This window comes from Cannabis sativa, chromosome 3 (assembly GCF_029168945.1).
Source record: "Cannabis sativa cultivar Pink pepper isolate KNU-18-1 chromosome 3, ASM2916894v1, whole genome shotgun sequence".
In the NCBI taxonomy this organism is placed as follows: domain Eukaryota; kingdom Viridiplantae; phylum Streptophyta; class Magnoliopsida; order Rosales; family Cannabaceae; genus Cannabis; species Cannabis sativa.
Genome location: NC_083603.1, coordinates 2186052 through 2209843, shown reverse-complemented (window position 1 = coordinate 2209843; position 23792 = coordinate 2186052). Strand labels below are relative to the sequence as shown.

Sequence of the window (23792 nt, the reverse complement as noted above, 5' to 3'; positions counted from 1 at the left end):
GTTAAAATTTGTTGAAATGGCCCCCTAATTGAAAATATTCTTCTTTTCAGGGGAAATTTTGACAAGTTTTTTCCTTACTCTTACACTCGTTAGTTATCTGTTAAAATCTCAACCTACACATCTCCAAAGATCATGAAATTTCACGGGGGCCTAGCCAAGACCGTTGTGCGTCACTTTTCTCTTGGACACGTTGAGAGAAAAATTAGTTTTCTTGCACTAACGATCGTTTTAATCGAAATAGTGAAAATCTCACATTTCTGATAGTGGTACCCCTTTGTGAAATGTGGCCCGGACCAATCTCGAAATTTTTTTTGCCACTAGTCACAATCAATTTGTACTACTAAGAAATGAATATGAAGAATGGTTTTGGGTTAAAATTTATTGAAATGGCCCCCTAATTGAAAGTAATTAGGATTAAAAAGTAGAAACGTACCTGACACTCATTTAATGTACACTGAGACCCATCTAATGTATCACGGAATACATTCCGTACCTAGGACTAGGAGTGGTTTCTGGTGGCTGAGATGGTTCTCTTGCTGTTGGTGTTGGCCATGGCTTCCGTACCTTGTCCACGTAAACAGCTCGCCCATCGATCACCTGAATGCATATGCATATGCACTTGTATCGTCATTTGAAAAAATCACAATTTTTGTACCTTCCCATTTGTGCTAATCAATGCCTTTTCAGCATCATCTTCTTCAGCAAAGGTCACATATCCATATCCTTTGGATCTGTTTCGAGTTTTATCGATAATAATATTAACTGTAAAAGAAGCAGAACAACCAATATTGAGGAGGATCATTTGACTAATATGGGGATGTTAATAGCATTAGGATTGTGACAAGTACATACTTTCAATTACTTCACCAAATCTTGAAAACACTTTACCCAATGTCTCCTCTGTTGTAGAGAAAGATATGCCTGTGAGAGAAAACCCAACTCTTAATTAATACTTATGAGTCTTTTAGTAAAGGCACCATATCTACAACAACTCATGTAATAACCTGATTCTATAAATCATCAACAGCAGCGTTTTATATCCATAAGAGTTTAAGTCTAATCATATCTATGAATATGATGATTAAATTTATGAACTTTTATATTGCCAAACCACCTTATTGACTGGAGGATGTATTTTCTTGTAAATTTATGAATGGGATAATATTTGGCACTTTTGAAGATGTTCTGGTTCACTTAACAGCCCTGAGTAAGTTGAAAACTCGAAAAAATTTACATCAAACACAAGTCATTTTACATAATTTTCATAGTTTGGGTGTGTTTTATGTGAAATGTGCTTGGAGTGTAAGTGATCATCTATTTAGGGTTTACGGTTTAGGGTTGAGTGGCTATATAAACTTCTAATACAAAGGATTCTAAAGTTCCTCATTTTCCATGCTTTTTAATGACACTGGTCATTATGGTTGTACAAAAATCCATACTAAGCTAAGCTATTCTTTTCAATAATATAGATTTTTAAATAGGTTGCTACTTTGCAATTCAAACAATTTCTCATCATCCTTTATAAGAAGCAAAATCAACCTAACCAAATGAGCCAAATTAAGCTATCATCACATGGATTCAGCAGCCAGAGCCGAGAATCAAGAGTCTAAGCTTCTGTTTGGTTGGAGTTAATGAAATGAAATAGAATCGAAATGAATCAATTTTTATGGGTGCATTTTATAGTATTAGAATATCATTCCGATGGACTGACTTTTTCACTATTTTGGTGGAATGACTATTCTAATTCTATTCCTATTCTCATTTCCATTCCTAATTCTATGCTTTCATTCCATCCAATCAAACGCAACTTAAGTGTTGATTTTCAACTTCTTTACCTTAGTATTAGAGTGTTCTACTCTTACAAAGTGTGAGAAAATTCAACTATTTATAAAGAGATTAGTTTTCAAGTTGAATTCTATGATTCTTATATCATATATCCACCATACATTTATACTGTCTAAACTTCTGTTCCACTAAGTTAAGCATACCCAAAACTGTAAACTTTTAGATTCATAAACTCTTAATACCCTTAATTCATAGCTCTATAAGTCAAATTTTAAAAACAAAGTCTCTATAGCCTAAAAGTAGACTGGAAAATCCAAAACACAAAAACATAACATGACTTAGCAAACAACAACAACAACATCATCAATCAACACAGCCACAGTTTTTACAAGTATAGATTACATACAAAAATGATGATGTTGAAGAAGCTTAGAATTTTAAAACCCAATGCTGCTTTAAAAATTATTACCAAGAAAATGAAAAGATTAGATCTTTTAAAGAAAAATTAAAAGAAACAAGGTGAGGTTGTAGGGTTATGGGGTGTGGCTGTGATGAAACATATGGTCTGCTTTATCAAATGCTGGGATTGATTTGCATATCTATTTATCTACTACATATGCAAATCAATCTGTCAAAATAATCCATAAATAAATTGGTTCAACATTGTTCTTCCCATTGCTAAATCTTTAAGCATTATTTATCTACTTTTGATACTACTAAATGCAAATAAAAAAAAGTAAAAGATACTATTAAGTAGTCAAATACAAATGTCAAGAAAAACCTCATGTAAGATACTAATTAGTTTTTTTTTTATAGATAATAAAAAATTAAATTAAAGTTTTTTTAATGGCGAAACAATGTATCAGTACATCACTTTTAAGGGAGTTTATTGTAGTATCGTACATGCTTTTTCTTTACTTTTGTATTTGACTACTTAATAGTATCTTTTATTTTTTTTTTATTTGCATTTAACTACCCAATAGTACATTTTTGTTTTGTTTTATTATTTTGGTTTTGCCAAAATTTAAATGAGATTATATACTACAAAGTATCAAACACAGTCACAGACTCGATTATATACTACAAAGTACAAAATACATACAATAATATTGTTGATAAATTCAACAAATAAAACTTTTAAACAAAATAGGATTAATATATACTAAAAAGAAAATATAACATCAAAATAAATAAAAAAAAAATTATATACTACTACTAAATAGTATCAATTTAACTAAACAATATAGAATCAAATTAAGCTTCCATTCTCTAATAATTCAACATTATGCTAAATAGTATCTACACGAATAATAATTTACAATTTTTTTTAAGCAATCTTATTAATACCATTTAGTATCTATATAATTTTGTCTTTGTAAAATTTTGAAATCAATTTGCTATATCATATAAAATCACTGAAATACTACTAACTTTATTTTTATGTGATAATAATGAAACTTTAATAATAATTTAATAACTTCATAAAATAGTGATATATACACATTTATTAAGAGACATTAATACTTTTTAATTTAAGTTAATAATAAATATAAATCTTGATATTCGGTATAAAAAGTTGAAGATTTCAAAATTAATCGTTAAAATGGAAAGAATAAAAAAGATACGATGTTATTGTAATTAAGTTACAAAAGTCAAAAACTTTTTGTGGCGAGCTGTTACAGATACATTACCAACTTGTGTCCAACTAGTGATTGAGCATCTCGATATTTCAGTCACTTGCCCTTTTTGTAATCTACAACCTGAAACCATTAGCCATGTCCTCATCTCTTGCCTGTTTGCATTTGATTGCTGGAGCCAATGTGCAACTCCAGTAGTTTTTGATCCTGGTGGTTCTTTCGGCAATTGGCTGGAGACCATCTTTAAGCAAGCTGGAGCTAATATGATTTGTCTTATTACCATGTATAGTTGGACAATCTGGAAGGCTAGGAACAAGGTTGTTTGGAAAAAGAAACACTCATCTGTTAATGACGTGCTTACTTCTGCACAAGTAGCTCTTGATCACTGGAATAAAGCTCACGATAAAATTTTGTTGTCATCAATCTGTCTGGAAAACATCGGTGATAGCGCTGAGTCATGGACTAAACCTGTAGAAAACACAATCAAGATTAATGTAGATGCAGCACTCTTTGATATCGACAATAAGTATGGTTTCGAAATTATTGCCCAAAACTATCTTGGTTACCTTGTTGCAGCACGGGCCGGTTGCCATGGTGGAAGATATGCAGCTGAAGTCATTGAAGTCATGGGGATTAAAAAAGCTCTCAGTTGGGTAAAGACCAACAATTGGCAACATGTTCAAATTGAGACGGCCAATCTTGTTTCTGTACAAGCTATTCGAAGCAACCAAGCAATGAAGTCCACTTTCGCCCTTTCAATCAAAGACTGCCAACTTTTGTTATCTACCCTCCCAAATGTTAATTTATTTTTCATTAGACGATCAGCAAATCGAGTAGCACATTATGTTGCTAAACATTCTCGGTATCAATCTGACCGTAACATTTCTGATATTTCTATTTCTGGTGAACTCTTACATCTTTTGCATTCAGAATGCTAATTTATTCAATAAAGTTGATATTTCATCTCAAAAAAAAGTTACAAAAGTAGAACTAGAATTAAATTTTTCTTAATTTAAGCGCATAAATTAAGATTTTTTTGAAATTAAGATAAAAAGAAAATTAATCAGCTAATGCTAATTATAATTATACTCAAAACTTTTTAGGAAATTAAAATTCCCTTTAAATTCTAGATTTAAGAATTTCTATCTAATCCAATTCAATTCTACTTTAACATATACCAAATCGTACCCGTAAATTTTTATCTACATTAAACTTTTGTAAATAAAATTGAAAAATAATCTTACAATGTCAATATTTCAAAAAAAATAATTTACGACTTGATAAGTTCATAAAACATGATTTGATACGTATCAGAATTCGAGTGTCAAAAATCTTAATTAGTCAAATGAAAAGGCTTACAACATTTTTAATGAAGTTCAGAACAATCACATGCACAACTAAAACATAAAAACTAAAACTTTGAATTCTTAGCTGAAAATAGAAACTATGGTAAATGTAAAAAGCTTAATATATTAGAAAACCAAGTCTCTCTCTTATTAAAAATTTGGAGTAAGACCAGTAGAAGTAGCCATAGCCATAGCCATGTCATATAATATCAAGATATATATACACTTGGAGGCTCAAACTCATCCACAAAGGAAGGTACTTAATTACTACAAATACAACACCTCTATCATATATATCATATTCATATCATCATGCCCCTTTATTCAAAATTCAATCTTGACTCACAAGAATTAGCCATTGAAATTTGAGAGACATATATGTATGATTATATGTATACAATCTAAGAAAAAGAGAAAAAAAGGAGCAAACTTTGTCAAAAATCCTCACGTGTATATCTCTCTTTTTCTTTTTCAATAATGTTTACTTGCAATGATTTTGTTCTTTGTTTAGTACTATTATTTCAACTTCATAACAACAAGCATCACCAACCAACCAACCAACCTCTGCCATCATCGTGTATAAGTGTTGAGCCTACAAAACAACACAAAAATTGGAAGGAAAATACATTAAATTACAACTCTCTCTTTCTCTATCTTGGAGAAGAAGTTACTCGTACAATCTACGATTAGGGTATGATTTACGATGATAAGACACGATAATAACCATTCATCCAGAAGTTGTACGATGACAAGAATCAGCGTACAATCTTTGATGAATGGTCCGAATTGTATCCTAATAGTACGGTATAAAAATCATACCCTATCGTAGAATCACCATACCCCCAAAAAACAAGGTGAGCATACCACCAGCAAAAGATAACATACAACACCATATCACACAATCTCTTATTCTTCTTGTTCATATGAGTAAACACCCTGCACATATTGATTGACAAAGAATCTACTTATATTCGGACCCGAAACAAGATTTTTGTTCACCAAGATAAGGAAATCATAATAAGTAGGGGCAAACTTACATAGGGGGGTATCACCTTATATGCATGTCACTTAGGAAGTCTGATAGCCTGAGAATACCGAAAATTTTAAGTTGTGAGAAAAAAAATATGGAAAAGTTTTGGCTTTTGTTTTAATTCTTGGGAACAAATTGAAAGGAAGGGAAAAAAGCATATAACCTAACGTGTTTAGCTATCACAGTTAGACCTTCTTCGTTCCCGAGATGACGCAGATCAACTTCCTCCAAACTGCCATCGCGGTATGCATGCTGCAAATGATATCAGATAACAACAGCTAAGTTCACTGCTTAGTAGCCAACCATGATCAGAGCCATGGAAGACGAAAACAGTAGAAATGAAACCAGGATACCAAACATTATCAAAGACCAAGAAGATAAAATTTATATCTTATTTCACATGTTTAATTATAGTTTTAGACACTACATGTTTCGCCCGTTCAATGACGCAAGTTAAATTCTGTCCCCGACAAATATGCCAAAAAAAAAGAAAAAAAATGGATGGCAACAATTCCAACGTCCAAAATAAAAATAAGGCAATTAAAAGTTGGCTAATCCAAAAGCTGAGTTTAGAACATAAAATCCTCATCACTAGATGAGTCCGTCTCAAAGCCCATCAACGAAAACATTAACCCCATGTTCCAAGTACTATCATCTTCAGAGTCTAAACCGTCATCCAATAAACACTCCATTTCGTCTAACATAGCATCGATGTCCACAAAATTGGATCTGTGTGGAGTTCGCCTTCGTGGTGGTGGCCTGTGATGTTTCCATACATAGGAGCCTGGCTTGACCGTATGCTGGAACACAACAAATATTCTATCCATTAAAGGAGTAATAAAGCTAATACTCTCCTTCATGAAAGTAAAATGCAGCAAAGAAGTTGCATGATATAATTCAAGTAAATGTCCCCCCCATGCCCTTGCCCCACTACATCTTACCACTCACAGTTCTAAAAAAACTGTCTACTTCAGTTGCAGAGTTCATGAAAACTTAATGTTACTCATTGCCCAAATCTCCGCAGGTCGACCAATAAGACAGCAAGAAAAATGCCAGGTCGATCAACTGTTGCTGAGCCTGGGTGAGGCTTTCGAGGATCAGGCAAAAAATGTGGTCCATCTTGAATGATTTCTAATACTAACCCCTTCCTAATTCTAACACAGCAACAGATGATAAGCACCAATTTAATTCATTTAAATATTAGTCAGTACGTTAAATTCAGTTTATATTAACTGAGTACACATTGAGCCTCTGTAAGTTAGCCTACAGCCTAAAGGTAAAACTGACATTGAAGAACAAGAACTTCAAAAGAAATTCACAACAAAGAAGCCAAGGAAATAATCTACAAATTAGAAATCAAAGAAAATAAGACCTTTCTCACTTATATTGTCGATAGCATATATTCTCAGATAATAACAGCCACGTATCCAAATTGCAAATAACATATGAAATACAAAAGGTGGAGCATTATATGAACAAAATAACAGCAACTAGGAGTAGAGTATTACCCTGTAAAAGCAACTAGTACCAAATGGGCAGTTTCCATTGCCAAAGTCGAAGTGCTTGCAATCAATTGACCTGCAGAAGAAAAACCAATTGATTCCACTAATTAAAACTAGCAATTCATCACATGTAAATACCAACTTAACGACTTGAGAATAATACAATATGCCTTCAGCTATAAAAAATTAAAAGTTCCTTTTCTTTAAAAATATTGCAAATGTAGAAGACAACTATTGAAATAATTGAGAAATTATCCATATATAATTTGGTTCGGAGGTAAACAAATTACTTGAGCTTTGCCTTGTAACTGTCAACAATTTCTTGTTTCTCTTCTTTAGAAGTGTACCAAATGACACTTGGAACAACAAAGTATGAAAGCTTGCGACATATTGGACAGGCCCTCAATGCACTGTTGACATCCAAGCCAGAAGTTGGTGAACTACTACGCCAATTCCTGATGCAAGATATACAGAATGGATGATCACATTCCGACATCAACCCAAACTTCCGCTCAGCTGCTGTCGGCTTTGAGAGAACACGTTCCAAACAGACACTGCATTCAATTTCTTGACTATGTTTCAATGCCTCTAGATTCTTATGCTTTTTTTCACATGTCCTCAGATGTTCCTCTTTTTCATCAAGCCTATAAGGATGCAAGCAATGTTTTCCACATGTAGGGCAAAGGTTCCCATGAATATGTGGACATTTTTCCCCACGTGGACAATCACCAGCAGCAGCAAATGAACAGATAGGAAGATCCGCCGGACTAAGACTGCTCTCACCAACATTACCACTATGTAGAGCATCAGATTGCTCAAGCCCTTGATTCCAAGCAGGTTGTTTGGGAACAACAAAAGGCCTGCTTGCAGCAGAGAGCTCGGAAAACACCCCTGAAACTAAAGCAACCCCATTTAATGAGGTGCTGGAAGAATGAGGACGAGACCGAGAATCTGAAACAGGAAATTTCTGTGAACTTGTGGACGAAGATGAACCAGAAGATTGAGATTGAGAAGCCTTAGTGTGTTGATATCGGCATCGGCTACCATAAGCACACAGCCCTCTCTGATAGAAGGTGCAAACCTGAAACAGTTAAACAAAAAAGATTAAATTCATATGCTTAAACATAAACAATGCCTAGATACACTAATAAAATCAATGAACTATTACATTATTTGGAGGGTCCTTCCAATCATGTGAATACTCACAATGCTCCCCCTTCAGACATGCTCCTTGTGCAAAGAACTTACAAAGAACCCTGTAAAATAATTACAGAAAAATAATAAAAATGATACATTTCCCATTTACTACTAAGCATTAGATATCAATGTTTGCCACAGTTATCTTTGGCTCACTTTTTTCTCATCAACCAAACAGATACAATAATAAGAACGTAAAATTCAAAATAATTTCTTTATAAAAACCCAATAACAAGCTCAAAAATATCTCCTCTTAAAATCCAATAATCCCCCAAAAAAACACATACAACCACATACATGTATATATAAATATCGATTATACAAGAAAACTGTGCATTTCCCCCAAAATCAAAACCAATAGAAAGATACAGAATCACATAAACACAACGAAGATCAATCAAAATCAACAAACTTGGATCAGAAATGACCTAATTTACGACAGAAATATTACAACAAAAATTAGTACGAAAGAGAAGTTAAAGGATCGGGGAAGATTAAAAGAAATCACCTTTTAGACATGACAATCCAATTTGAGAGGGAAAACTCCGATTCATAAGGCTGGAGCAACAATCGACGAAGAAGGAACCCTAAATACAATCATTCATTCGGAGAAATAGAGGAAAAAAAACTTTCAACGAATGTCTGAAGAGGAAAATTTTCGCGAATTGTGAGTGGCCTAGGGTTTTCGGCGGTCGTACGGTACGAAAAAAATGGCAAATTGGGGTTTTTTAAGCGAAAATACGAATATACCCTTAAGGTTAACGCAACTGAAGGGGGTATTTACGTAATTTCAGAATAGGAAATATAATTCTTAATTTGGGAGTTACCATTCTCCATCATTGTTAATTATTTTATATTTTTTGGAAATTTTTGTGTTGTATTGTTCTGTGTAAATAATTTGTAATTTGTAATGGGAAATTTGATTTTCTATACTTAGAAAATCTTAGAATTTTTTTCCTAAACCAAAAATTTAAACCCTAAAAAAACTATACCTTTTTTTCAAAACCCCAAAAATACCCCCCTCACAATTCTCTCTCTCTGCATCATCTCTCTCTCTCTATCTCACCCCAACCGCCCACCCTCACCCACGAAAACCCTCACCCACGATCAACCCCCAACCCGAACCACCCTCACCCGTCGTCGACCACCCTCACCCACGATCAACCCCAACCCGAACCACCCTCACCCACGAAAACCCCAACCCGAACCACCCTCACCCACGAATCCCAACCCCAACCCGAACGACGGTCGAAGCCCAGTTCACTGCCGGTCCCACGAATCCCAGGCCCCCCATCACCGACGGTCGAAGCCCACGAATCCCAGGCCCCCTCTTCACCGCCGGTCCATCAAATCGAAAGCAAAAAAAAAAGGAAAAAAAGCCCCAGGTCCGATGGGGTCCGACCAATCGAACCCATGGTCCGACCATCGGACCCCCTCTCTCTAAGTCTCTCTCAAATCGAATGAAGAAAAAAAAAAAAAAAAAAAAAAACAGTCCGATGGGTCCGATTGGTCGGACCCCATCGGATCCTATGGTCCGACCATCGGACCTGGGGTGTGGGATGCCGAGATAGAGAGAGAAAGAGAGATGCTGTGAGAGTTTGAGAGTATTTTTGGGGTTTTGAAAAAAAATGTATAATTTTTTTAGGGTTTAAATTTTTGGTTTAGGGAAAAAATTTTAAGATTTTCTAAGTATAGAAAATTAAATTTCCCTTTGTAATTTGTAATTTTTATAATTTGTTATTGAGCTGCATCAATAACTATATTATACATCACAGAAGTATTAGGTACTATGATACTTAGTATTTATCTATTCATAAGACCGACTCTGAGCTGAAGTAGACCAAATATACGCCTAGGATCTATCTAGCTCATAACTGAAATTTCACAATTAGAAATAAATTGAAAATTACTATTTTTTATTACACATTAATTAAATATAATTGTAAAATAATTTTAATTAATAAATACTCTTTTTATAATCAAATTATTAAATATAATCTTATATAATTTATTAAAATTAGAGAACACATAATGGAACATAACCTATAAAATTAAATATAAATTAAAAAGTAAAAATAAAAATAAAAAATGAATATACATTGTAATTTCCAAGTTTCTTCAAGTAAAGACTTATTTTAATTTTTTTTAAGGTCAAAATGTGAGACCTAAGGAATGGGTCAAAGATCCTAAAGGTAGAAGAAGACTGAGAATCGGAATGGGCAGGTCTCTACCTTCACATTTAAACTTTCCAAAAAAGGTACCAAAAAACTCTTAACACTCATATATCACCTTAAGTGCTAGACCACCTCTTTGGTGATGAATGTTGAGTTAATTTAAGTAGGGTTTAGGATTGTTTTTTAAATAAGTATCAAAGTCATTGAATGTAATACTCTTATGCATTAGTTGCACATATTATTAGTATTATTCTTAAAATAATATACATGTATAAAAAAATTTAGTAGTAGAATCATGATTGTTCTCATAGAATTTTTATCTGTTTTGGTATTTAAAAAAAATTACAATGCTAATAATAAAGTTTAAATAGTACTTACCACATGTATGGCAATAAAATATTTAAACTTTATTTTTAATTTTGTATATTAGTTAAAAAATTGTAAAAAATTTACAAGTGATCCTAAATAACTATGACATACACGATAAACAAAAAAAGTTAAAAAAGTCGAATTAGACAAAAAGTTTACCAAAAAAATACTTAACCATATATTTATATATAAAAAGGTTATATCTTAACTTTAGGATCAAAATTAGGTGGGATTAATTTTAAGCTAACTTAGTAATAGTTTGTATGTAAAAGTTTGTATCTACTTCATCTACTACAAAGTTTTCACTTTTCACAACAAGAGTGACATATATCATAAAATAGTAAGACAAAAACAAAATAATTTCTTTTCTTTTTTAATTAGAGTAATCTGGAGAAGGAGGTGCTAGAGTAGGTTGCTCGAGGCTAACATAAAAATATAAATTTAATTTTCGATTGTAAATAAATTTTTAAGTTTAATTTTGCGATAATAATACTTAAGTTATATTTTTAGAACTCTTACTTAACTATTAAATGTTAAGTCATTATCCACATGTTATTTTTTATTGGTATGTTTAAACTAATTTTTTTTTTTTTAAAAAAATAAAAATTTACTAACTTTGATAATTTTCACGTGACAATTTACTTAACATTTAATAGTCAATTACTTGTAAAAATTTCAGAATTATAATTTAAATATTATTAATGCTAAAAATTAAACTTAGATATTTATTTACAATTATAAGTTAAATTTAAGTATCTATGTCGTAAATTATTTTTTTAATTAAATAAACATACGAGAATCATTAAATCAATTTTTTTAATTTGTATTAGTATTGATACAAAGTAAATGTTTTAATATGTGGTCAATCTCTTTATCACACACACACATAAATACATTTATTCAAAAAAAAAAAAAAAAGACAACCTTTGAGAGCCACAAAAATTGGATAAGAGCAAAATCCCAAAACTCCATTCACAACAAAATCACAACCAACCATTACCAAAGCCTTCAAAATCCAATCCAAATAATCCCAAAAATTAGCAAAAAGATCAAATTTTTATGACCCATTAACATGGCCACTCTATTCTCTCCCTCAGCCCTTTTCTCTAACACCACCACCACCACCACTCCAACCACCGCAAGACCACCTCAAACTCCACCGGCAGCCAAAACCCACCTCCCATTCTCCTCCACCAAGTCCCCAATCACCACCTTAGCTTCCACTTTAGCCGCAACCGCCGCCGCCGCGGTTCTCATTTCCTCTGCCCCACTCCCTTCACTAGCTGACCCTTCTTTTCAAATATACTACGGCACGGCAGCCAGCGCCGCCAACTACGGCGGCTACGGTGGAAATTCCAACAAGCAAGACTCGGCTGAGTATGTCTATGATGTGCCTCAGGGATGGAAAGAGCGATTAGTATCAAAAGTCGAAAAGGGTAATAATCATGTTATGTTAAAAATGGTTTTTTTATTTATTTATGGCATTGGGATTTGTACTTAGGGAAATGTTAAATGTCTAAATTTAGTGTTAAATTAACAAAAGAATGAGTGAAATTTTAGCACTAAATTTTTCAAAATTCCAACCATAATAGTAGTTTGGAGGAATTCAAACTTGGACCGAGGAGAAGTGTGAAACTACTAAGTTATAATATCGGTGATCAAGCTTCGAGGCTTGATTAACACAAGGGGAATTAACTCCACTCCACGAATTTAATCATGTACTGTTAAATTATTTATTAAATTATAATTGTATTATTTACTAATATTAAGTAGGATGCTGTATTTGATCTTACTATCAAACTAATTAAATTTAGAGCTAAACTTTTTCAAATTTGACATTTTGAAAGTCTATTGGAGTTGACCTTAATATTATTGTGTTTTATTATATAGGTACAAATGGGACAGACAGTGAGTTTTATAACCCAAAGAAGAGATCAGAGAAAGAGTACTTGACATTCCTATCTGGGTTTAGGCAATTAGCACCAAAAGATGTGGTCTTGAACAATTTGGCATTGTCTGATGTGGATTTGCAGGACTTAATAGCCAGTGCAGATAAGGTTTCATCTGAGGAGAAGAAAGATGAAAAGGGTCAGCTTTATTACAATTATGAGATCGATGGTGTTGCTGCACATAGCTTAATCTCAGTTACTTGTGCTAATAACAAGCTTTATGCTCATTTTGTTAATGCTCCAACTGCAGAGTGGAATAAAGATAGTGACATGTTGAAACATGTTCATGAGTCTTTTAAAACTGTTAACTCTTCTTGAGTTTGATTGGTAAATCTTTTCTTCTTCTTTTTTTGGGGGGAAATTTTTGTCTTTGAGGGCATCATTCAAGGTCTCATTCTTGTACTTGGTCTCTTTTACTTGTTGCTGATATGAGGTTGTGAGAACAACATAATATTTGTCATTGTTGAGAGGTCATGAAATATGTCAGAAGTAAAATTATTGTTATACATGTAAATGTAGGAATGAAGTGTATTGGGATAGACATGTTTGTGAATTGTGACATTGAGTTTCATTGTTCTTGCCAAAGTTATCAAGTGTATTGAGATAGACATGTTTGTAATTTTTTTTTATGGTAAAATGGGGATGAGGCTATAAGGTGTGGCTCCTCTCTCTCTCTCCGGCATAACCATAAGAGTTTCAATCCTGCCTACAAATGTTCGCCAAGATCCTTTGAGACTAGGTCGATCACCCCCACTTTTGATGGGGTGCGTCACTTGAGGCTCAATCGAGCACTAGGTACATAAAATGCTCCCGAGATGGATGTCTAGGGTGACTAAGCTGATGGATATTGTGCTCACATTTAAATCACTCAGATTCAAACTCATGACCTCTAACTTAGGAAATCACGTGGGAGCAGGACCAGGCGGGTTAGGCCCGTGTTTAGGGACCACACTTTTCGAGGGCCCAAAATAAAAAATAAAAAGTTTCACTAAATTATATTGTAAACAAAAAATATTTATAGTTTAGTCGGTTGGAGTGTATAACATATTATACAATGTTATGATCTCGAATTTCACGACACTTTTTTTCAATATATTTTTATATATATTTTTGAGGACTCCGAAATATAATTCGTCTTAGTTTATATATTCTCAGGACCGACCCTGCAATCTAACTTTTTTTTTTGTTCTTAGATTTTGTAGGATTAAGCTCTCTAGTGCCTCTTATGGCTGTGGAAAGTAATAATCACATGACAAAGATCATATTCTATAATTTAGCATTTTTCTTTGCTACAACAGAAACTTTGATCAAATACAAATCTTTATGTTCTCATTCATATGATTACGTATTAATACAAAGTGTAGCCATCATCATAGGAAACATGACAACCTGTTCTACAAGGTGGTGCATCTTCACCATACTCAGAACAACAGCTCCATCTCTTCTTCCAATTGCCACTTCCAGTGTTTGGTCTGTTATTCCTCTCATTCCATCTGTAAACTATTACACCAGACCGATCACTCCACTCACCATCTATCCCTTGGTGTGGTGGAGCCAATGCCAATAACCCTCTTTCTCCTATTATACATTAAATACTTTAGAAAGAGCCCAATTAAGAAAAAACTTTAAATACCTTAAAAAAGTCTTCTTTTTCTTGTTTATGTAGAATAGATGCTATAGCACAAAGCAAAAGAATCTTTCCAACTTTGAATACTTAAAAAGATAAACTTTTTTTGTTAGCTTCATCAACAAATTTAAACATTTAAATTTGAGAAAGAAAAATGTCTTCTTTTTCTTTGAGCTAAAAACCCTTTTGGTTATGTAGAAGACCCATATAAGAAAAACCCTTTTTGCTTACAAATCTAAACATTAAAGAAAGAACCCATATAAGAAAAACTTGCAATAGCTTAAAAATGTCTTCTTTTCTTAATTTGAAGAACACAAAAACAAAACCCAAAAGTTGATATGTGTGTATATATATGTGGTTGGGAATGGATAAGAGGAAGGAAATTATTATGTACCAGTTGTGTGGCCATGGAAGGAGCAAGCAGTGGGTGAATTGTCTTGGTCTGAGTAAAGAGTATTGCATCTCAGGCATCTTTTCTTTGTTTGGATTATTAGTTTGCTTTCATTATGATTTTCATAGCAAGACTTGATTTTTAAGCTCCTAATTATAACAGTCTTGTATGGCTTGCAGCAGAGCATGGTTTGGCAAAGATGGTATGCCATGGCCATACTAGACTGCTGGACCTAGCTTGTGGTAGAGAAAGAGAGTGTATATGTATATATGGACAATTTGACACCATGAGAGAATTGATTGACTGATCCAGCCCAATTGCCTCTATGGATCCCAAAAATGTACACATAGACCACCCTTATTATATTGAAAAATACCTTTTTTATATATCAATTAATCAAATCTATCTCTAATTTATATTTAATTGAAAGATACTTCTTTTTATATATATTGTATCCAAAATACCCTGACATAAGGGAGTCACATGGAAAGTGTATTGAAGTACAAAATTGGTAAAATGTTTAAAAAAAAAAAAAAAGAGATAAAAATGATAGACTTTAAAAAAGAAGATAAAAATAAAAGAGGACAATATAAAAAAAAAAGGGTATAGAGTTTAATTTTTTCCAATCTTCTTGTGGATAAATGTCTACTGTACCACATTATGGGCTAAAAAATTACAAGTTCTTACAATTATAGAAAAAATATAATCAACAAAAGAAGAGAAAAGTCTTTTACAATACATAGTATAGTTATCAATCTCACATCTAGCACAAATACCATTAAGAGTGTTGATAACTACTAGAGTCGCTTTCCACAATTACAAAATTGTGGCCACGCTCCACCGCCTTATCCAGAGCCAAACAACAAGTTGTGGCCTCGCCACAAAGGGACTCAGTGAAACATAAACTCGTAGTCATCACCTAGACCACTTGATCCCCAAGGTGGTTACGAGCAACCAATTGCTAAACACATCTTCCATCCCCACACGAACATCACAACTCAATTTGATCCAGTCGAGAGGGGGAGGGGACCATTTCTCCACCAAGTCAGGAGAAGAGTAAGAGAAGAGGGAAGCACAGTATTCTACATAACAATAAGAAATGAAGTCATTAATATATAATACTTTATGCTACCCAAATTATTATTGTGTACCTCATCATTTTAAGCTCTCCAAATGGTGTCCATGATAATAGAGGCACACAAGAAAACCTCCTCCGCATTAATTCCTTTTTTACTCAAATCCCAGATCTCCGATCCCGCATACGAATGCCATTGTCAGAAATTGAATATATACCCCACGAGAAAGATCTCCAGAGATAGAATGCCAACGAACAATGGAGAAAGATGTGTTCTGTAGATTTCTCGTCACCCCATAAATAGGGCAAAAATTGTCATCGATTTGTAGTTATATTTAGAACTAAATAGTTATATATGCATGCAATATATATTTGTACATATATATATTCATGCAGCATAAATTTTTACATGATCATCAATCTTCTTGTTATTGCATACAAGTATAAAAAACAATATTAATTAACTTAATTACAGCTTCTTCATATAATAAAGGGATCATTTAAAAAAAATAACATAAAAATTACAAAAATACAGTTGTATAAAATTTTAAATAATTTACAGTTTTTAAGATTTAATTTATTTACATACAATATGGTCTTTTGATATATTTTAATATTGTATTCTTGTTATTTTGTTGTTGATTTTTTATTATTTGTATAGTATTTTAATATTTTTTTGTTGTTGTTTTCCTGTTGCTTTCATGTGATTTTGTAGTTGTTTTCTTGTATTTTTATAGAATACTGTAAAAATGTAAAAAAAAAAAAAACTTCAAACATAAAAGTATAATAAAACTTTTACCAAAAATAGCAGTTCTATTATTTTCTCCAGGAGAGTTTAGAATGAGTCTATAATAATTAAGTTATTGTGTATTTATTTTAGTTTTATTAGAATAAAAAAATAATTAGTGAATACTTTAATCTAATAATATTATATAAGTGGAGATAGTTTTATTATATTATAACGTCCTACATGTTATTATCCTTCAGTGGTATAGTTTCATTAAATGAAAAGATCTTCAAAAGATGTTCTTATGGAAAGTTAGATGTCATCCGGAAGAGCTCTCCCGGAAGTCTAACTTGTCCATTCAGAAGAGCATTCCCAGAAGTCTAACTTGTTCATTCGGAAGAAATCTCCAGGAAAGCTAATCTGTCTCTAGAAAGGTGTTCTGGATGGCTAGTTGTTCTTTCTTGGAGGGAAGTTCTAGATAGTCGACTCCAACTGTCTTATTCGTACATGGGAAGTTCCTTCAGTGTACGCTTTGGTCTTTTATCCAGGAAGCGTGCCTCTCATCCGAAAGAGCTTTTTCTTGAGCTGACGTGGAGATATTGTTACAAGAAGTTTGTTAAGTCCATTAAGTACGTTGTAACTGACTTAACAACTTAGTTGTTGTAGCCACCGACTTTGGGGATCCATATCCCATATCTATAAATACTACCATTCTCATCATTTGCAAAGGCGTGATTTTTGGAAGGAGTGACTTCGAGGTTGAAGATTGAGAATGTGGAGAGGGATTGAGAGGTAGAGAGAGAGATACAGATAAAAGAGAGAGATTGAGTTTTGGGATTTGTATGAAGAATCTTCTGTAAATGAAAAAGATTCTTAAGTAGGAGTGTGGGAGATAAACACTTTGAGAGAATCCAAATAAAAGAATCCTCTCGACTGTATTGTACCTGCGATCTTGCTCAATCAATAAAGACTATTCGACGGTATTCCAGAATTGAGTAGAGTCATTATTTACATCGATCTATAAGACTTGAACTGGTATATATCTTGGTGTTTATTTTATTGTTTTAACGCTTTATTTGTTTCTGGTTTTAATTACTATGTTCTATCAACTTTTATCTCCGATTCTTGGTTCATCTCTTTTGTTAATCTTGTCATTCTTAATTATTTCGTGATTTAATTATAGTTAATTTGGTTTTACACATTTGTAATTTTCCCACACCCTCTAGTGTACTATCCCACACCACTCATGTATAATTAAAATTAAGAAAGAGAGAGAATAATTATTTACTCATACATATATAAAAATATTAATAATTACTCATGAAATATCTTACATAAAATTACATGAATTACAAAATAAAGCACAAAGATAGAGCTAATTAAAAAGCAAAAAATAAGAAGCAATTACAAACTATATATATTAGCTTAATTAACATGATATAGATCATCATGATGATATCATATATAGTCTTCTTCTAAAAAGTTACATGAATTAATTAATACAAATTTTCACATTACATACACATAAAATTAATAACAATATATAATTATTAATATTAATAGTATTGATGATGATGATCATCAGGATATTGTTGTTGATCATCTATTAATTCAGAATAAGCACTAGGCTCATCTTCATGATCATGATCATCATCAATATTAACATTACCATTATTATTATTATGATTATTATTATTATAATCAAGTAGAGGAGCATGGCCTTGGCCAAAGGCCTTGACATGGTCTTTTAGAGACCTCTTGTGCTTAAAATCAGAGCCACAAAGACAATACCAAATCTTACCACAATTCTTCTCATGAGTCCTCCAATCACCTTTCACAGCAAATGGCTTAGAACATTTTGTACAAGCGAAAGGCTTGGCGCCATGCTTGCGCTTGTAGTGAGTTTGAAGAGTTCTAAAGTCCTTGAGAGGCCTTGCTCGGGGGTGCGAGATGTTGTGCTTGCACCCGCTCCAACAACAATAGCACGCCACTCTCGTCATTCCTCCTCCTTGCTTGTTGCTTCCCTTCAACGATTCCGCTCCTTTTCGGTATTGAGATCCATGTCCCCACATATGCATCTATATATAAAAGTAAAAAAATAATTAAAAAAATATGTATTAATTTAACTAAGTACTATTTATGATCGCGAAATAAAGAGGGGTTACTCAAATAATCAGTCAGTACAAAAATATTAATAGAAATATTTAATGTAAATTAATACTCTAATGCATTTCTTTCTTTGGCACAATGTATGGTTTCATGTCTACCACCACCTAATTAATTAAGTTTAGATTAACCATATTATTGATGAGAGTAAATTAATAACTAATGAGTTAGAGATATTAAAAATTATCTCTATGTACATCACAGTGTACTAATATTATATTGATATGTAAACACACTAAAAGATATTATTGGTGTGTAATATTTTATTTGGTGTCATATTATTGGTGTAATTAAGCATTGAGTCTCATATAATTTAAGTAAATAACTTTTAAAAAATATTATTAACCAATTATAAAGCACGGCCTATAAACTAAATACTACTACTAATTACTAAAAACCCAATAATAATGCTCTAATGAATATTATCTCTATATATGTGTATTTACTTGTTTTGTTTGTGAAATGTCACTTTTGCCAGCACATTTTTGTGTTGATAAAAGTTGGTATTGTACTGGTAAAATAGAAATTATTTGTGATGTGTTAGTAAAAGGGGGTTGGTAAATCAATGTTGGTATTAGAACTTTTGCCAGCATAAAATAAAAAGCGCTGGCAAAAATGACTTTTCTCATGGCACGTAAATGCGCTGGTAAAAGTTAGATTTTAGCCATTGCAAATATACACTGGTAAAACTTTGACCTCATGGCCAGCCCAGTTTGCGAAATGTGCTGGTAAAAGTTATCAGCGCAGTAACAAACTGTACTAGTAAAAATAACTTTTCTTGTAGTAGTGGTATTTAATCTAAAGAAAACGTATAATATATATAAGATATAGCTCAAATTAATTAATTATAATTAGGGGTGGGCATCCGATCCAATCCAACCTTTTTTTCCTCATCCGATCCAATCCAATTAGTAATTGGATTTGAGAAATCATCATCCGATCCAATCCAATTAGACCTCAAAATCCAATCCAATCCAATCCAATTACTAATTGGATTGGATCGATTTTTTAATTGGATATCCAATTACACACCTAAATTTCAATATTAGCTTAAAAATATAAAGAAAAATAAGTAAAAAACTGAGTATCACTTTTTATTTCAGTTTAATACTTCATAAATATACTATTCTTACAAGTGTATTGTAGCTAAAAGTTTTAAATAATTAAAACAATAATATGTCTAAGTAATAAAATAGAACAAAACATCATGAAAATAAATACACTAAACAATCAAATGTTACAAATTCAACATACAAGAAAATCAAATAAAAATATAATAAATATTTTTAATATTTTTTATTATATAAATAATTTTTTAATATATATAAATGTAATTGGATTGGATCGGTTTTTAATTGGATTTTGAGATTGACATCCAATAACCGATCCAATCCAATTAGAATCCAACTTTTAACATCCAATCCAATCCAATTGTAATTGGATATCCAACTTTTTGTAATTGGATTGGATTGGTTCGGTTCGGTTCAATTGGATTGGATTGGATGATGCCCACCCCTAATTATAATCATATATATGTGTGAGTTATGATTAATCAATGTACGTATATAGAGAGATATACACACACCATACATATATATATATATATGTTCATAGTATATATATTATGATTCATGCATCATATAATATGGATAGAGATATGGACAAGACAAGTTTATATATATATATATATATAATGTAGTGATGATGTAGTGGGAAGGGGCCTGGTTTTTCTTCTTCTCTTAAATTTGTAGCTTTGCATATGCAATTGATCAGAGGATTATTAAAATGTGGGAATATCTAACTCTAACCTCTGAATTGTTTTTGTCTTCTTCCTTTTTTCTTTTGATGAAATTAATGTAATGTTAGATATTCATCTAAACATTTAACTTAATCAATTCCCTATTCTATTCAAAAAAACAATTATGAGCACAACTACAAACAATCACTTTTAAGTAGTGTGCCTCTAATTTATTATGAAATTAAATCAACAATAATATGAAGGTCAATAATAAATAATATTTAAGGAAACTTGTACTAAGGAAAATTAATATGCATATATATATATCTACTGTTTGTGTGTCCTTTGTATGATTATATATATATATATATATATTAGTATTGTATATGTATTATGTGTGGACTATTGGTGGTTGGTTTGGTTGGTCTTCAAAGACTGACTGTGAAGAGAGTCAGTCTACTGTTTATTACATATATATTATTACTGTTCAGGTAGAATTTTCTGAGACCTCATAATTCATATATATACATATTTATATATATGTATGTATACATACATATATATATATATATGATGATACCCTGGGTCAAACTACTGTCCTATATAATATATATTAGTTTAAATAATCAATAATATATGCTATGCTCAATTTGATTGTATTATATAATTACAGTGAATCTCTCTCTCTATATATATATATATATAAGAAAATGAATTAATCAAAGTATATAAATAATATTAACAAAAATTTAACAAAGTCCCTCATAGAAAAGAACATGTTCTCTCTCTCAACAGAAATTAGTTAAATATATAAATAAATAAAAAAAATAATCATATATATAATACTATAATAATAATAATAAGGGAAAAGGGTTCAAAATTAATTAATATTTATTATATATTATTATTAACAAAGGATTATACTTTACATACTATAGATCTAATCATCAATTAATAAATAAAAATTCTAAATTAATTAATCAAATATTTAATATATATTTATATAATTAATTACCTGTAGATTGTTGTATCTGTTAAAGGATTTAGAGCAAAGAGGGCAATGAAACTGAGTTGGGCCAACAAGAATTTGAGATGGGGTAGGAATCCAGTACTCCTCACCTCTACCCTGTTCCTCACTTCCTTCTAAATCTTCCTTTTCATTATCCAAAACCCTAGAAATATTATTATCATTATTATTAGGGCTTGGGATTAATCCCATGTGTAAAGCCACAGTTACACTAGTATTATCTTTCTCACAATCTTCAATATCTTCATCATCATCATCATCATCATCCTCATCATCATAATCATCACTATTATGATTATGATTATTGGTTGGTAATAATAAGCTTTGTGGACTTAATTTGTCTATTAAAGGAAGTGCTTCTCTTAAAGGAGGAGATTTTGATGAAGAAGAAAAAGAAGATGAAGAAGAAGAAGAAGAAGATGGTGTTGTTGATGATGATGAAGATGAGTAATAGTAGTAATGATTATTATTATTATTATTATTATTATTAGGGTTAGGGTTAGGGTTATGGATGGGAATGAAGTTAATCCATCCTCTTTCATTATTGAATAAAGTATTTTTGGAGAAGTGATGAGGGTTTGTCATGGCCACACACACAAAGAAATCAAAGGGACTCTCTCTATAGCTTTTGATTGAATAATATATATATATATAGTACTATACTTATATATATGTATATATATAGAGAGAGAGAGAGAAATGAAGGGTTTGAAATTGATGATGAAATAAGGGAAAAAGTGAATTTAAAAGAAGGGGAAAAAAGTGAAAAAGAAAAAAGAAAAGTTGGATGAAAATAATACCACATATAATATGCCAATATAACCCTGCAAATATGTAAATATATATATATACATACAAAGCAATCAAAGATAATGACAGCTGCCTGGCTCTAGAGCATTAGGTATTAGTGGTGTCTAGCATTCTCAAAATATGTCGTCTTGCGATTGGTTAACGATACTTTCTAAAAATTATTATATTATAAATTATATGTGATCTGATACTTAGTTAAACTAATAACGATATTAATACATAAAATGGTGTAGATACCACTAATACCTAGCATTTATGTGGGAATTTATGTATATAGCTTTTACTTTGACTAGTTATATATATTATATATACTGAAACTCATAGATTATTAATTAATGCATTTTCATCTTGTTTTAAGCACATATATATATATTTGTTAAGTATTATTAGAGATTAGAGATTGATTATAGTCCTTATTATCCAACATTTGCATGGATATACGTGTTGTATGTTTCCTATATGACTATAATATTGTATATTTGTATAGTATTTTTTTTTTTTTGTTTTTCCAATGAATATTAAATATAAGTATAAATTAAAAAATAAAATAAGTAGGGGTATTATTATTTTTTTTCCTTCCGTACTAACATTTTATATTTTTGAGTAATTATAATAACTCAATTTTTTAGGAAGTCAATTTCTAACATGATGAGTACATATGCAATAAATAAATAAATAATCTAATTAGCCTTAACATTTTTATATGAGGTTATTATTAAGTTTTAAAAAAAATGAGCTCTGTGAATTATTTTATGCTATTTTAAAAGACACAAAGTACAAAATTATCATTTAACAAAATAAATTGTCTAATCAGTAATTTTTATAAAACACGTAGTTTAAAATAATATTTATCCTATATATTATAATTATAGCAAGTATCATTCTTGTTTTTTAAATTTTAGTTTATAGTACTGAAAATAAGATTCATTAAACACTCAGTCGAACATGTGAGTATATTTTATATATAAGGCGTGAAATAATTTAAGATGCGTTTGCTAATACTTTTTTTAATTCGTTTTTTATTTTTAATTAATTAGAAAGTGAAAATATTTTTCAAAAAATATATTCTATAAATTTGTTTTCACTTTCAATGTTTTAACTGATCGGAATTAAAATTTTAAAATTTTTGAAAAAAAAAAAAGAGACTTTCAAATTTTTTTTAAATAGTTTTTTTTTCCTAATCACTATTTTTGACCTCGACCATAACTTGGACCTTAAGATCCAGACTCGGACCCCGACCTG

At 31.4% G+C, this 23792-nt stretch overlaps 6 protein-coding genes across 15 annotated transcripts; 2 read left to right on the top strand and 4 right to left on the bottom strand.

The window, feature by feature from the left end:
- Positions 1-270: 270 nt before the first annotated feature.
- LOC115709523 (small RNA-binding protein 11, chloroplastic-like) lies at positions 271-1225 on the bottom strand. The gene is made up of 2 exons (XM_061111271.1): positions 656-1225; positions 271-597 (listed from the first exon to the last, which is right to left on the bottom strand). Exons 1-2 carry the CDS (start codon positions 800-802, stop codon positions 466-468), a joined length of 279 nt encoding a protein of 92 aa, XP_060967254.1. The 5' UTR covers positions 803-1225; the 3' UTR covers positions 271-465.
- A 2478-nt stretch (positions 1226-3703) lies between these two features.
- LOC133035536 (uncharacterized) lies at positions 3704-4360 on the top strand. Its single transcript, XM_061111380.1, has one exon. The coding sequence runs from the start codon at positions 3704-3706 to the stop codon at positions 4358-4360; it is 657 nt and encodes a 218-aa protein (XP_060967363.1).
- Positions 4361-4892: 532 nt separating this feature from the next.
- On the bottom strand, positions 4893-9369 carry LOC115709329 (putative RING-type E3 ubiquitin transferase C3H69). Of its 10 annotated transcripts, none has more exons than XR_009686986.1 (8): positions 9006-9204; positions 8469-8556; positions 7591-8381; positions 7307-7376; positions 5962-6050; positions 5806-5853; positions 5588-5729; positions 4893-5360 (listed from the first exon to the last, which is right to left on the bottom strand). XR_009686986.1 is itself a non-coding variant. In XM_061112908.1 (7 exons), exons 1-6 carry the CDS (start codon positions 9014-9016, stop codon positions 5817-5819), a joined length of 1086 nt encoding a protein of 361 aa, XP_060968891.1. In that variant the 5' UTR covers positions 9017-9204; the 3' UTR covers positions 4893-5729; positions 5806-5816. The 10 variants fall into 10 exon arrangements, 4 of the variants coding, with proteins under 4 accessions (XP_060968891.1, XP_060968890.1, XP_030493270.2 ...); XR_004010216.2 differs by having other exon boundaries at positions 5609-5729; XR_004010215.2 differs by having other exon boundaries at positions 5633-5729.
- Positions 9370-11901: 2532 nt separating this feature from the next.
- LOC115711322 (thylakoid lumenal 19 kDa protein, chloroplastic) lies at positions 11902-13574 on the top strand. Its single transcript, XM_030639660.2, has 2 exons — positions 11902-12476; positions 12931-13574. The coding sequence occupies exons 1-2, from the start codon at positions 12113-12115 to the stop codon at positions 13305-13307; spliced, it is 741 nt and encodes a 246-aa protein (XP_030495520.2). The 5' UTR covers positions 11902-12112; the 3' UTR covers positions 13308-13574.
- A 657-nt stretch (positions 13575-14231) lies between these two features.
- Positions 14232-15283, bottom strand: LOC115709080 (uncharacterized). The gene is made up of 2 exons (XM_030637113.2): positions 15011-15283; positions 14232-14567 (listed from the first exon to the last, which is right to left on the bottom strand). The coding sequence occupies exons 1-2, from the start codon at positions 15222-15224 to the stop codon at positions 14338-14340; spliced, it is 444 nt and encodes a 147-aa protein (XP_030492973.2). The 5' UTR covers positions 15225-15283; the 3' UTR covers positions 14232-14337.
- Positions 15284-18203: 2920 nt separating this feature from the next.
- LOC115709101 (protein TRANSPARENT TESTA 1) lies at positions 18204-22547 on the bottom strand. Its single transcript, XM_030637136.2, has 2 exons — positions 21729-22547; positions 18204-18887 (listed from the first exon to the last, which is right to left on the bottom strand). Exons 1-2 carry the CDS (start codon positions 22323-22325, stop codon positions 18366-18368), a joined length of 1119 nt encoding a protein of 372 aa, XP_030492996.2. The 5' UTR covers positions 22326-22547; the 3' UTR covers positions 18204-18365.
- Between the last annotated feature and the right edge of the window lie 1245 nt (positions 22548-23792).